This window comes from Solanum dulcamara, chromosome 3, assembly GCF_947179165.1.
Source record: "Solanum dulcamara chromosome 3, daSolDulc1.2, whole genome shotgun sequence".
Lineage (NCBI taxonomy): Eukaryota > Viridiplantae > Streptophyta > Magnoliopsida > Solanales > Solanaceae > Solanum > Solanum dulcamara.
In genome coordinates, this window is record NC_077239.1 from 44,866,272 (window position 1) to 44,879,173 (window position 12,902).

The 12,902-nt window shown below is 35.4% G+C and overlaps 1 protein-coding gene across 3 annotated transcripts; it reads left to right on the top strand.

Moving 5' to 3' along the window:
• Positions 1-3,222: 3,222 nt before the first annotated feature.
• LOC129882557 (monocopper oxidase-like protein SKU5) lies at positions 3,223-10,091 on the top strand. 3 transcript variants are annotated; one of them, XM_055956919.1, is made up of 9 exons: positions 3,223-3,412; positions 4,871-4,980; positions 5,063-5,338; positions 6,238-6,376; positions 7,582-7,945; positions 8,293-8,658; positions 8,751-8,829; positions 9,103-9,293; positions 9,774-10,091. In XM_055956919.1, the coding sequence occupies exons 2-9, from the start codon at positions 4,978-4,980 to the stop codon at positions 9,880-9,882; spliced, it is 1,527 nt and encodes a 508-aa protein (XP_055812894.1). In that variant the 5' UTR covers positions 3,223-3,412; positions 4,871-4,977; the 3' UTR covers positions 9,883-10,091. The 3 variants fall into 3 exon arrangements, with proteins under 3 accessions (XP_055812894.1, XP_055812893.1, XP_055812892.1); XM_055956918.1 differs by having other exon boundaries at positions 3,224-3,412; positions 5,068-5,338; XM_055956917.1 differs by lacking the exon at positions 3,223-3,412 and adding an exon at positions 3,419-3,697 and having other exon boundaries at positions 5,068-5,338.
• The last annotated feature ends 2,811 nt before the right edge of the window (positions 10,092-12,902 follow it).

Here is a 12,902-nt window from a genome sequence, read left to right on the forward strand (position 1 = left end):
CTAAGTAGAACTTTATATTAGTAATATATGTCTAGTGTGTTACATACAAAATTAGTAAGTTAATTTCACCTAAATCCTTGGTTCGGCAAATAAGTGATTATCACCACGCAACTTGGTTCATCTACGGGTATATTCTTTACAAACCCTTACCAGTGATCCTAGATTAGTTATCCCTTAGTCAGTTCAAGCTATTAAATGAGGGTTGATTCTTAAATCTCTATTGTATGATCCATTTTCCTATCTATTACCTCCTTGGTCCGGCAAGTAAAGATAAGGCAAGTTCTAACCCGTGCACTTGTTAAAAAGCAATCAACATGAAGGTTAAAAAATATATGCATGCACATTATTCAAGAACTACATTTTATTAGGTCTACGTCGTTAATTCTTTATAGTTTCCACAACCTTAGTTGTGGACTTATCTACTCATAATAGGGTGGTCACAATTCATAATAATTTGGTTAAGATAAATCATACACTTACAATAACGAGTATGAAAATCCAAAAGCTTCAATTGAATCTCAAAGTCAAAGTTGATGATAAAATTCAAGAATTCAAGAATTAAGAATAAAAGTAGTCTACTCTTAATTCCCAACTCCCAAAATGCACTCAACGTTATAAAAAACCCAAAAAAGTGTATTTATAAACAACTAATCCTAAATAAAATGAATGTAGAAAAATAGGTCGATTTAGGTGTCCATGACTTATGTCTACGGATCGTAGGTCACTAAATGAGTCGTAGAACCACTTGCGGTCACTGCTTCAAGTCAGTTCTTCATCTCTTTTCTATCGACATCTTCCTATGGCTCGTAGGAATTCATATGGTTCGTAGCTTCCACTCGTAGGCCAAGTCCTATACTTCATACTCTGCTCATCTTGTACGGTTCTTCTTACGGCTTGTAGACCTCCTTCGTAACTCTTGACTTGTCCTCAAAACTCATCATTCCTTCTACGAATGCCACCTACGGCTCTTAGGAGTTCCTAAAGCTCGTAGGTTGGCTTCGTCGAAGCCAATTCTCAGCTGTAGTCCATTGTTTTTCTACACTTCTTTGCCACGACCTATTTTCCTGTAAAACAAAGACAAACATAATCAAATCTACTAACAAATACTTAAAATGAATGCAAATTCTTAAGTTTAACGCATTATAAGTATCATAAATCTATGGTACATCAATGAGGATGAGCATGCAGGCCATTGGAGGATTGTCTTGCAAATTCTTAAGGACCGTCAGTTGTTTGCTAAGTTTAGTTAGTATAAATTTTGATTGAGGTCAGTAGAATTCCTTGGCCATATTGTTTCTAGAGAGGGCATACAGGTTGATCCAAAAGATCAAAGCGGTTAAGAACTGACCAAGACCTCTTTCTGCCTCAGATATCGGAAGTTTCTTGGGTTTGGCTAGTTACTACAGATGATTTGTGGAAGAGTTTTCCTCTATTGCTTCTCCTTTGACCAAGTTGACCCAAAGGAAAGTCAAGTTTCAGTGGTCTGATACTTGTGAGAAGAGTTTCCAAAAGTTGAAGACTCAACTTACTGCAGCCCAGTTTTGACTATACCAAATGGTTCATATGGTTTTGTGCTGTATTGTGATGCTTCTAGAATTAGTCTCGATTGTGTGTTGATGCGACATGTCAAGGTCATAGCTTATGCTTCTAGGAAACTTATGGTTCATGAGAAGAACTACCCGACTCACAATCCTGAGTTGGTGGCGGTGGTTTTTTCCTTGAAGATTGATGAGTTGATATTTTACCAACTCATTGGACTCAAATTCATGAATTATTGTCATGTTTTAATATTGATTGAAGGGGATTTATGCCCTACTTCTCTTATGGTGTAGGAATTCTTAGCCAAATCTAAAAATATTGGAGATTTGGGAGCAACACCTTTGGTGGCGCGACCAACCATGAGGTGTTTCTGTTATTCCACCAACGCGTTCTGACCTACAACATGACTTGAAACTTATCCAAAATATGATTAAGTGTTGAATGTGATCACCCAATGATGCGTGGTCATGACACCGACTCATTTTTGGTGGTTTCAACACACATCAATATACACACAATCGTTAGAATTAATACTCCAAAAGACGATTAAAGTACTAAAATATGAAGCACATAATGGCTAAATATATGCATTTTAGTTGAACATCACCACTCACACTTAGACTCTTGTTCGTCCATGAGCAACCATTAAAAATCAATCTCACAAATTAAGCTCAGGAACACCTTTACTTTGGTTAATACCAATAATAAGGCTCGTGCCCAAAGTGCTTAGAGTTGAGTTTGTGACGTTACCCTTTAATAAAGTGCCACAAATTCAAGCTTTAATAAATTACACGGCAAAAACTAAATTTAAGAAAGGCAACTATTTAAGTAAACAATCTAAAAGATTAGAGACTCGTGTTAATAATGTGTAGAAAGATAATTGAATTTAAAAGTGAAATGGGAGATATGGACAAGAAACTTATAGATGGATTTTAATTCTTCTTCATGGTGTCTTGAGTAGGTTATGGAAGACCTTCTTTATAAAAAGAAAAACTTGTTGCAAAACTTTTCAAAATCTTACACTTTGTTTGGATGATTATTACATGTCGTTTCATAATATATCGTATTATGTTGTATTACATTGTATTATTTTTTATTTTAAAAAATAATATTTGGATAGATTGTATCATTTCTCGTTGTTGCGTAATGCTACACAGCAACAATTTGAATGACACACCTATAAGGAGAAAATGATACAAGTAGAGCTATTATAAAAAGGTAGGGTAAAACATAAAATAAGATTATTAAATAATAAGTAAGGACAAAATGAGAAGAAAAAAATAAGGTAACGGCACGATCACACTTGTTACATAAAATGAGACTTTTTGACATTATATAATGATGAATTTTATGATAAAATATAATAAAATTTAAGTAATAATCAAAACAAGTATCGTATTTAAACTATCAACACAATAGATACCATATAATAATCATGATTGTAACTATGATTACAGAACTTGCAAAAATCTTTGTCATGAAAAAATATTCATGCAAATTGATTAACTTGAATTTGCTATGAAAAGACATCCACAACGCAAGTGGATTCACAACATATACTAGTGTATTGGTTGCATCAATGATTAGTGAATACCCCCCCCCCCCCCCCCACACTCATATTAGCTAGAAGACCACCCCACCCCCACCCCCACCCCCACCATTGCATTTTCCTCTTTAGGAAAAGTCATTATAGAAGAGTTGGAAACTTTTGAAATTCATGCTCCCCTAATGGTGCTTGAATATTTTTAAGAGTGAGATCCAGAAAATTTTGAAGTAGAAAAATGTTTCAATTTTGAAAAGCAAAATTTGGATTTGATTTTCCAGATTCCGAGAAGTAAAAGATGTGGGTCCCTGACATTACCCTTTCAGACATGTAAGCTGTCTTCCTCAAACCCTCAAGCTAACATCACATGTGCTTGTCTCCATAATTTCATACTGAAACAAGAAGCAGCAAATCTAAAGAGATCCCATTTATTTCTTTCTATATTTTCACATCAATTAGCAGTGTTGTAATCAAATGTTGTCTGGATTACCATATTACTGCTATCTCCTTTTGCTTCTCTGCTTGACAACAGTTTGTTTAGCGGGAGACCCTTATATACATTATGAGTGGACTGTTTCCTACATTACAGCTTCTCCACTTGGAGTTAAGCAGCAGGTTCTTTCTCTCATCTTCTACTAGTCACTACCTTGACTGTTTCCTCGGCTCAAGTGCGCAACTTCGTTTTTAGTCCTTTATGGGAACTGGATTCTGGGCTGATTACGCAGAACAACGGTTAATACTGTATTTTGCAAGATTTGTGACTAAAATGCATTTTTTTTTTCAAAGTTTAGAGTTGCCTGAATATGTTGTTTATAAGGATGTTCTTAGGACATAATAGTGTATAAAATAGCTAAATGCCCATTTTCAGATGGTGAATTCTCGTGAATTGTTTTTTTTGTTGGATTTGAATGCAAGAAAATTTTATTGCTATAGTGAACCCATTTGAAGGGTCCCCCCTTCATCTTCAGGATTGAGTTAATATATCAATAATTGAATCATACCATTTCATACTTTGAAGTGTTTAAAGCTGTTGCTAATTTGAACTATGATTCTTACTCCATATTTGTTGTCAGCTCTATATATGCTGGATTTATTCTATTAAGTATGCCTTATACATGTTAGTTGGGAAGTTTAGGGTTGGAAGTCAAAATATTGTGCTGGTGGACTTATGAAATACATCCTAGGAGTTATTTAGGTGATCAGTGACCAGTTACTCCATCGTATTGTTCCTGAGTTATTTTGGTGATCAGTGACCAGTTACTCCGTAGTATTGTTTCCTTGTACAGACTTATGTTTTTATCTGGTCAATAGCTAATTCCAATTTCCATGTGTTGCTACAGTAATATGTGCAAGTCAATTTAGCTTAACATTTGACTTTCACATGTGTTGACACATTGTAAAGAGTTGTTCGGGAGTTCAGCAAGTTCTTCTTTTACTTTTTTGGTCAGTATCTAGTTTTCAAATATTTGTGCTTCATTTCAACAATAATTTGAAGACTAAGCATGGGATTATAGCAACCAACATGTTGACAATAGGACAACTTCATATTTTGCTTCAAATTTCTATGTCTATCATGTTCCGACAGCTAGGTTATAGAATACTTTTAGTTGAATTATTTTCCGACACTCTTCATAGCCTGTCTTACTCTGGCTTTCCCGTTTCTGATTCCTTTATTCTTAGATGCATTTACAAAATCCATAGTAGATCTTTTCTTTTGGAGAATTAGCTGCAACCCTTTCGAGATTTCCCATGTTTGTTGGTAATATATGGAGATTTATATGTTTTCAGGTGATTGGAATTAACGGTCAATTTCCAGGGCCCATTCTCAATGTCACTACCAACTGGAATGTGGTTGTGAATGTTAAAAATGATCTTGATGAGCCTATGCTTCTTACATGGTAAACCATAAAAACCACTATGATTAATCTATAGGGAAGCACTAGTTTAGATGCTGTAATGAACATAAATATGATAATCAAGTGCAGGAATGGTATCCAGCAGAGAAAAGATACATGGCAAGATGGTGTATCTGGCACAAATTGTCCCATTCCTGCTGGCTGGAATTGGACATATGAATTTCAGGTTAAAGATCAGATAGGCAGTTTCTTTTATTTCCCTTCCTTAAGCTTCCAGAGAGCTGGTGGTGGATATGGAGGGATCACTATAAACAACAGAAATGTCATTCCTCTGCCATTCGCAACACCAGATGGGGACATCACACTCTTTATTAGTGACTGGTTTATGAAGAGTCATAAGGTTGGTTGCAAATTTTAACAGGTCAACCTATTTTTTAAAATGGAAAAGGGTCAATCATACCCCTGTACTATTGGAAATAGTTTAAATATGCCCCTCATTATACTTTCGGTTCAAATGTACCCCTCCCTGTTATACTTTGACACACATATACCCCTAATTTTAACGGAGGAACACGTGTCAGCTTAGGAATCAAACAATCACCCCCAATTTTAAATACCCAATTCCCTTTAGAAACCCACCCATTTAACACATCCCGCCCATTCCAATTTGAACCAAACCCATTTTCATAGTCATCTTCTCTGCCTAAAACATACGTTAAAATCAACACTCAACCACAGAAGCTCCAGCACTCAACTTTGGCACAGATATACCCCTTGCTCGCTATGATGATAAAATCCACAAGCATGGCTTACTCTTTGTATTATAGCTAAAATGGTAGGTGTATTTGTTGGTTCATGGACCACAACAATGAATACAAACAACAACTACAATAATGGCATAACACTGTTAATTTCACTTTCTCCTATTGCCCCAATATGCCTAATCCACATTGACTCAACTGCTTGAAAAGTTTTAACTACGAGCTAAATCACCTTTAAATTTGTAGGTGGAGAAGATGACTATGAAAAAGGGTTAAATGAGTGGGTTTCTAAAGGAAATTGGATATTTTAAATTGGGGTGGGTCATATGATTCCTAAGCTGACAAGTATCCCTCCGTTAAAATTAGGGGTATATCTATGTAAAAGTATAACAGGAGGGGTATATTTGAACTGAAAGTATAACAAAGGATATATTTAAACTTTTTCCAGTAGTACACGGGCATATTTGACCCTTTTTCGTTTGTAAAAAGTAGATAAGTATATATTTAGTGGCTCACTTATAAAAGCTTTGGGCATTAGGAACTCAGACATGAAATCGAAACTGGAGTTGGCCTTGGAGCTCCTGATGGTATTCTAATCAATGGACTAGGTCCTTACCATTATGATAATGCCGTTGTATCAGGCGGTATAGTCTACCAGACAGTGAATGTAGAACCAGGTTATTACATTCTTCTTTCTTCTTGGGGCTTTATCTGTATTGTTTCAGCACATAGTCGGATTTTAATACCTTTAGGGGTTGTTTGAATACAAGTTATGATGGGATTAGTTATGACGGGATAAGTTATGATAAGATTAGTTATGATGGAATAAATTGTGATGTGATTATTTCTTATTGAGTGTTTGGTTTGTTGCATTCAAAATAATATGCATTATATAAATTTTAAGAATAAATTATTTGTTTACAAAAATACCCTTTATGAATGTGAAAAAGTGATGTTTTAAAGGGACATTTTTGTCATTTACCTACTTTATCCCGGGATAAGTTATCCCGGGATTACTATACCATCCAAGAGGAGGGATAACTTATCCCGGTATTAATTATTAATCCTGGGATAAGTTATCCCGGACTTGCCAACTAAACGACAAATTGAGTGGCACTATAATTTAATCCCGAGACTATTTGATGTTATTCTTCACACCAAACGGCCCCTTACATTTTCTCATTGCATGGTACTTTTGGTTCATGTTAAAACTTAATTATTATTGATGGAGGATTAATTATTATTGATGGAGGATTATTTGAGGTGCATTTTAAAGGCTTGACTCTATTATCATTCTCATTACTGGAGCTTCGGGCTTTATGTTACATTACTACACAAGATTACATTGCTTTTGTTATAGCAACGCTGGATTTATGGGTTATAAAGTGAAATTGAGGGAATTGGTTAGATTGAGGGTATATTTGAAAACTTTGCTAATGGTGGGGTTAAATTCGGCCACATAGTACAACAGAGGATGAATATGACTAATATTTTAATGTAGAAGGGTAAATTTGACCCATTTCCCTTTAATCAATCTAAAGGAAGATACTATGCTTAATCATCAATCTTGACCTGTATCTTTACTCAAGTTTGAATTTATGAGCACAAGGCCTGTTTTACATTAGAGGGTCACTGTTTGAGGAAATCCTTAACGAGAAACTGAGTCAATTGACTGTAATTGTTTTTGTGTGAGAGATCCTGTACTTGACTCAAGTAAGGGTTCGAAAAATTCCTCTGTTGTTCTGATGGTGATATGTACTGAATGTTGTCACTTACTAGTTCATTGGGAAGTGACATATTAGCACCTCAAAATTTTCATTCAGTTACATATACTTCAATTCTTTTTATCACAGATGTCTTTCGTCATGTTTACATATAACAGGAAAAACATACCGCCTTCGAGTACACAATGTTGGTGTTTCAACTAGCTTGAATTTCAGAATCCAAAGTCATAACCTTCTTCTTGTGGAGACTGAAGGTTCATACACAGTACAACAGAACTACACAAGCTTGGATATCCATGTTGGTCAATCATATTCATTCCTGGTCACAATGGATCAAAATGCCAGCAGTGATTATTACATTGTTGCCAGTCCACGCTTTGTTAATTCCTCTGATTCGTCGAAGTCGGTAGGAGTCTCTGTCTTGCATTACTCAAATTCGCAAGGACCCGCTTCAGGTCCTCTTCCAGACCCTCCCAATGAATCTGACACATATTTCTCAATGAGTCAAGCGAGATCCATAAGGTTGTAGAAAGTGTAATTATTCTTTGCTATATTATGTTATTTCCACAAGTTAGTTGTGTGCATTAACTAGTTATGGAAAATTGTTCATCTGCTTACTGAGCAATTTGTCAACATGTGTTACTGAAAGTAGAGATACATGATGTTTTCTCTCCTCTAACCCAACCCCCTCCCCAAAAAATATAAAAATGAAAAAAGAAATATGGTAGCTTAATATCAGAAGGAACGTTGTATAGTCTTGATTCTTGATCACTATGTAGCCATAACTGCTTTTTGCAATATAAGATTTAAATTTGAGGTTCTCGATTTTCAATGATCTGTTGCTAACTTGTTATTGCTATATTCTGCAGATGGAATGTTTCTGCTGGTGCTGCACGGCCAAACCCCCAAGGATCCTTCAAATACGGTGAAATCACTGTGACGGATGTCTTTGTCCTTCATAATAGGCCTGCAGAGCTAATAGAGGGGAAGTGGCGCACTACTCTCAGCGGTATTTCATACTTAGCGCCATCAACACCTCTAAAACTTGCTCAGCAATTTAACGTCCCAGGCGTTTTCAAGCTTGACTTCCCCAATAAAATGATGAACAGGCCAGCAAAAGTTGATACGTCAGTAATTAATGGTACTTTCAAAGCATTCGTGGAAATCATATTCCAAAACAATGATACAACTGTTCAGAGCTATCACCTTGACGGCTATGCCTTTTTTGTTGTCGGGTGAGTATTGTATTTTAATACAGTTGCCTGAATCACTTGTTGTCAGTTTGGAATAAAAAATCTGAAGTTTGCGTTCTCAAAAATGACAATAGCATGGACTATGGGCTATGGACAGAGAATAGTAGAAGCACCTACAACAAATGGGATGGTGTTGCTCGATGCACTACACAGGTTAAAGTTGTCTGTTTACTTCTCCTGAACAGATATTACACAAAAAAGTTCATTCTTTCCAATTTATATGTCACCATAATATTTATTGTTATTTCTACCAAGATGCTAATAGCTCCGAATCATGCAAAGATGAAATTCCTTTTGCCCTTTTTAATTTCAAAAGAAATATTGGTCCCATCTCATTCTCTTCTTTGTCATACTTGGTAAAAGTTTCTGCTAGTATTTGTGAAAATTATTCATTTATAAACAAAAGGAAAGTTTTCTCTCCTGCAGGTGTTTCCAGGTGCTTGGACTGCCATTTTAGTCTTCCTAGACAATCCTGGCATTTGGAATTTACGTGCTCAAAACCTTGACTCGTGGTACCTTGGCCAAGAAACTTATGTTAGTGTGGTGAATCCGGAGATCACAGAGCTTCCAGTTCCAGCAAACACCATCTTTTGTGGTGCACTGTCACCTCTACAGAAGTAAGATTTCTGTCTTAGATCTCCTATTTCTATTACTGCTTAATCATACCGGAGTGAGTTTTCTCCTTAGTTCTTATCTTTCGTAGAAACTAGTCTTTCCATAGGGGAAAAAGAAGTTTCTACTAGATATTTCAGAATGTGGATGTTGAAATTTGCTTTTAGTTACTGCAGTAAATTTTAGCAAAAATAAGTTTAGTTTAAATAAATTTGAATTTTGAATTTTAGTTAGGTTGTTAGAGTTGTTGAAATATTTTAGGTTGTTTTAAATTTCAAATTATGCTTATGTTGGCAATTTAAAGCCCCTCAATGCTTAATAAAATAATTGAAAAGCAATTGAAAGCTATTCAATCCATTCATTTTAACCCCTTTTTTGCTGGTTCATCTTTTAAAAAAACCAACAGTGGAGAGTTCAGGGAAATGTATACCCTTTTTGGCAATTACAGTTATTTAGTAGTCTTACAGTATCTCCCACTTTCACAGGGACCAAGCTCGGAGAGTAAATTTCTCTAGTGCACCATCATTGACGAAAACAATCAAGCTGATCTCTATAGGCTTTGTCGTATCGCTACTTGGAAGTTTTATGAGGTAGCAAATTGACCTTAAAAGCAGAAGAATGATGGAAATTGCCACTGAATGAGTCTTTGGGCTAACTGTTTTTTCTTTTTCTATGCCTTGTAATATGTAACTAGTTGAACCCTATATTTAGGTATCTGCACGTTAACTGTGAATCTATTTGTGTTTCTTGTATGGTAAAATATTATTCAAATATATTTATAGAACATTATTCTTGGCACTTTAGAGGGATGTCCTTTTTTTAACCTTTATTTTGGGAAGGTCAAGTACTGAAACAGGGAACAATCGAATCCACATGCGTTGTGCGGTAAACTTATATGATGTCATTCAATTGAATGTAGGGATGGGCAACTGGGGCGGTGCGGGGAGGTTGTGGGGCAAATCCGCATAAATCCGCAAAGACTTAAAACCACACCGCAAAGCAAAGTTGTTTTTAAATCCGCCTTGTACTATATAAATTCGTCCGCCATAAATCCGTCCCCGTATAGTTTGATACTTTTTATTCAGAAAAATTGCTAGATACTATTCACGTGTATCTAAATTCTTCCCAACAGAACTGGTTTTCATAACAAAAAATTTTACATTTTGATTTAAAGTTTCAGTGATAATTTAAAATAAACCCAAATCCTAATATCAAAGTTTCTTCTCGAGAAGTACTATGATAAAGTCAGCAAGACCACAAATGTTTCTCCCTTCTATTTCATCTGTTAACTCCTCTGTATAGTTCTCATTGTTTGCCTTTTCTTTTTTAGATTCAACTGTATCATGATTAAATAAATATAAAGCTCATATTTTGATTTTTTTTATAATGAACAATAATGTTTAGAAATTAAAGACAACCCGGAAAGAGATTGCATAAGCATCAGATTCAAAAGCTTGAATACCAAGTTCATGATGTAATTAAATATGAACTTACCATAGAAAGAGAATTGCCCCGCACCCGAAAAAAAAACTTATTTTAGAAAACCAACTTGCCCCGTATAGCTCCAAACCCACCCCACCCCGCAAAGGTTTAGACCCGCCCCGCTCCGCATCCTTCCCGCCCATCCCTAATTGAATGCTTGGTAGCTTTTGAAAGCATGCTTATACTTTTGATCGAACACATTGATCAATGAAGGAACATTGATGCCATTTTTGTTCAGTAAGATGATATTATTTTGATGACTTCGATTTCTATCTTTTAATAATGGAATGACGAGGTACACAGAGCTATTAAAGCTAAAAAAGAGTGATAGAAAAATTATAAAGCAAAGGATGGAGAAGCTTTTGAAGAATACAAAAAAGCTAAGAGGGAAGCTAAGAAGGTTACTGGTAAGTCTGAGGGAAAGCTCTAGATAGCTTGTATCAAAAGCTAGGGACACGAGAAGAGGAGAAAGAAATGTGTAAACTAGCATGACTATAAGAGAGAAGGAAGGGTACAAATTTAAGCTAGATGAAGTGTATTAATGATGATTCTCAACAAATGTTGACAAGAGATAATGAGATCATGAAGAGATGGAGAGACTACTTTAATCAATGTTTAATTCAAACCAAGAAAAAATTACTTTAAACAAGTACATCCGTAAATGATAGAAACTTTAGAAAAGTGCTATCAGATTGTTATATGATAAAGGGTGTCTACCAAAATTAAGAATAAGTTCTATAGAATAACTATGCGACCAACAATATTATATGATAGTATATGTTGAACTATTTTTAATCAAAACCCCTAATCCGGATTATTAGAGGCAAATATATAAAATGAAAAGTCTTACAAAATAAAATAATAAAAAAAAAGCAATTAATCCTACTAAAGTAAATAGTACCCTTGTAGGTTCTAACCAAGAAAATGAAATTAAAGAACTGGAATTACAAAAAAGAAACAGTTACGGCATGTTCAAGGGCCTTGACTTGATACCATCTCTAACACCCATAAAGCTTTCACCAGGTGTAATGTATCATAAATCAGTAAAGTGGTCTTCAGAAACCAACAACATATTCACAAGATGAGAGTTGCAAAAATACAAATGATAAGATAAATGTACAGTCAGATCAAATTAGATAAGATTAGAAATGACCACATTCGCTAGAAGATGCAAATTGCACTGTCATGATCTAAAATTTTGATCATGTTGCCACCTATCATATCCACCTAGTAGGTAAGCCAACCTTTCACAAAATAGAAATCATAAAGAAAATTGCAGAAGTAATATTAATGATAACAGAACAATCAAGATCCGAAATATCTTTCATAAATAACATAACAATGCAAACAAAACCAACTCAAGACTCAGTGTCATATGTTCAAGAGCTTTCTAATACGAGCATACTAAGTCTAGTACATCAGTTGTCCAAAAAGTAATAAAGACAAAAATAAAGATAGATGAAGTAGAGTCAAGCCTCCGAACGTGAAGAGTGTAACACCCCAAAATATTCTAATTCAGATAGATCAAAAAGTTCAAAAAAAAGTTAGAAAATTCCTACTGAAGTTGAGAACCACGAACAGTAGATGGAACTAAGGGTCGTAGATAAGGCTCGTAGTTCATGTCCAAACTTCGTGAATTTTTTTCTCCTTTTGACTTTCTACAAACGATGTCTACGGCTAGTGGAACAAACCACAGACCATAGGTAGTGCCCATAGAAAGAGTTGAGAGACTCAAAAACTCCAAGTGTATAGGATGAGTCCTTGTACGAGTCATAGAACCCTCTACGGACCGTAGTAGGGTCCGCAGATCAAAGTCCTAAAATTTACCCCTCAGCATACTTCTACGACCATCCTTTGTACGATTTGTAGAAGGGTCTGCGGACCGTAGTTTTTCCCATAGACCCACTTCCGAGATCCATCCCTCAATACTTCTTCTACGATCGAACCGGATGACCCGTAGAATGGTTTACAGACAGTAGAAGGTCCAGTAGACCAAATATTAGAAACTCTAAATTTCAAGGCACTCTCTATGAGAGGGTTTCTACAGTTCATAAAAGTTTCTACGGACCGTAGATGTCAGTCGTACAGGGCTTCTGTCAGCTTTAATCAAGTGTATTTGAGTCTTTTTCCAC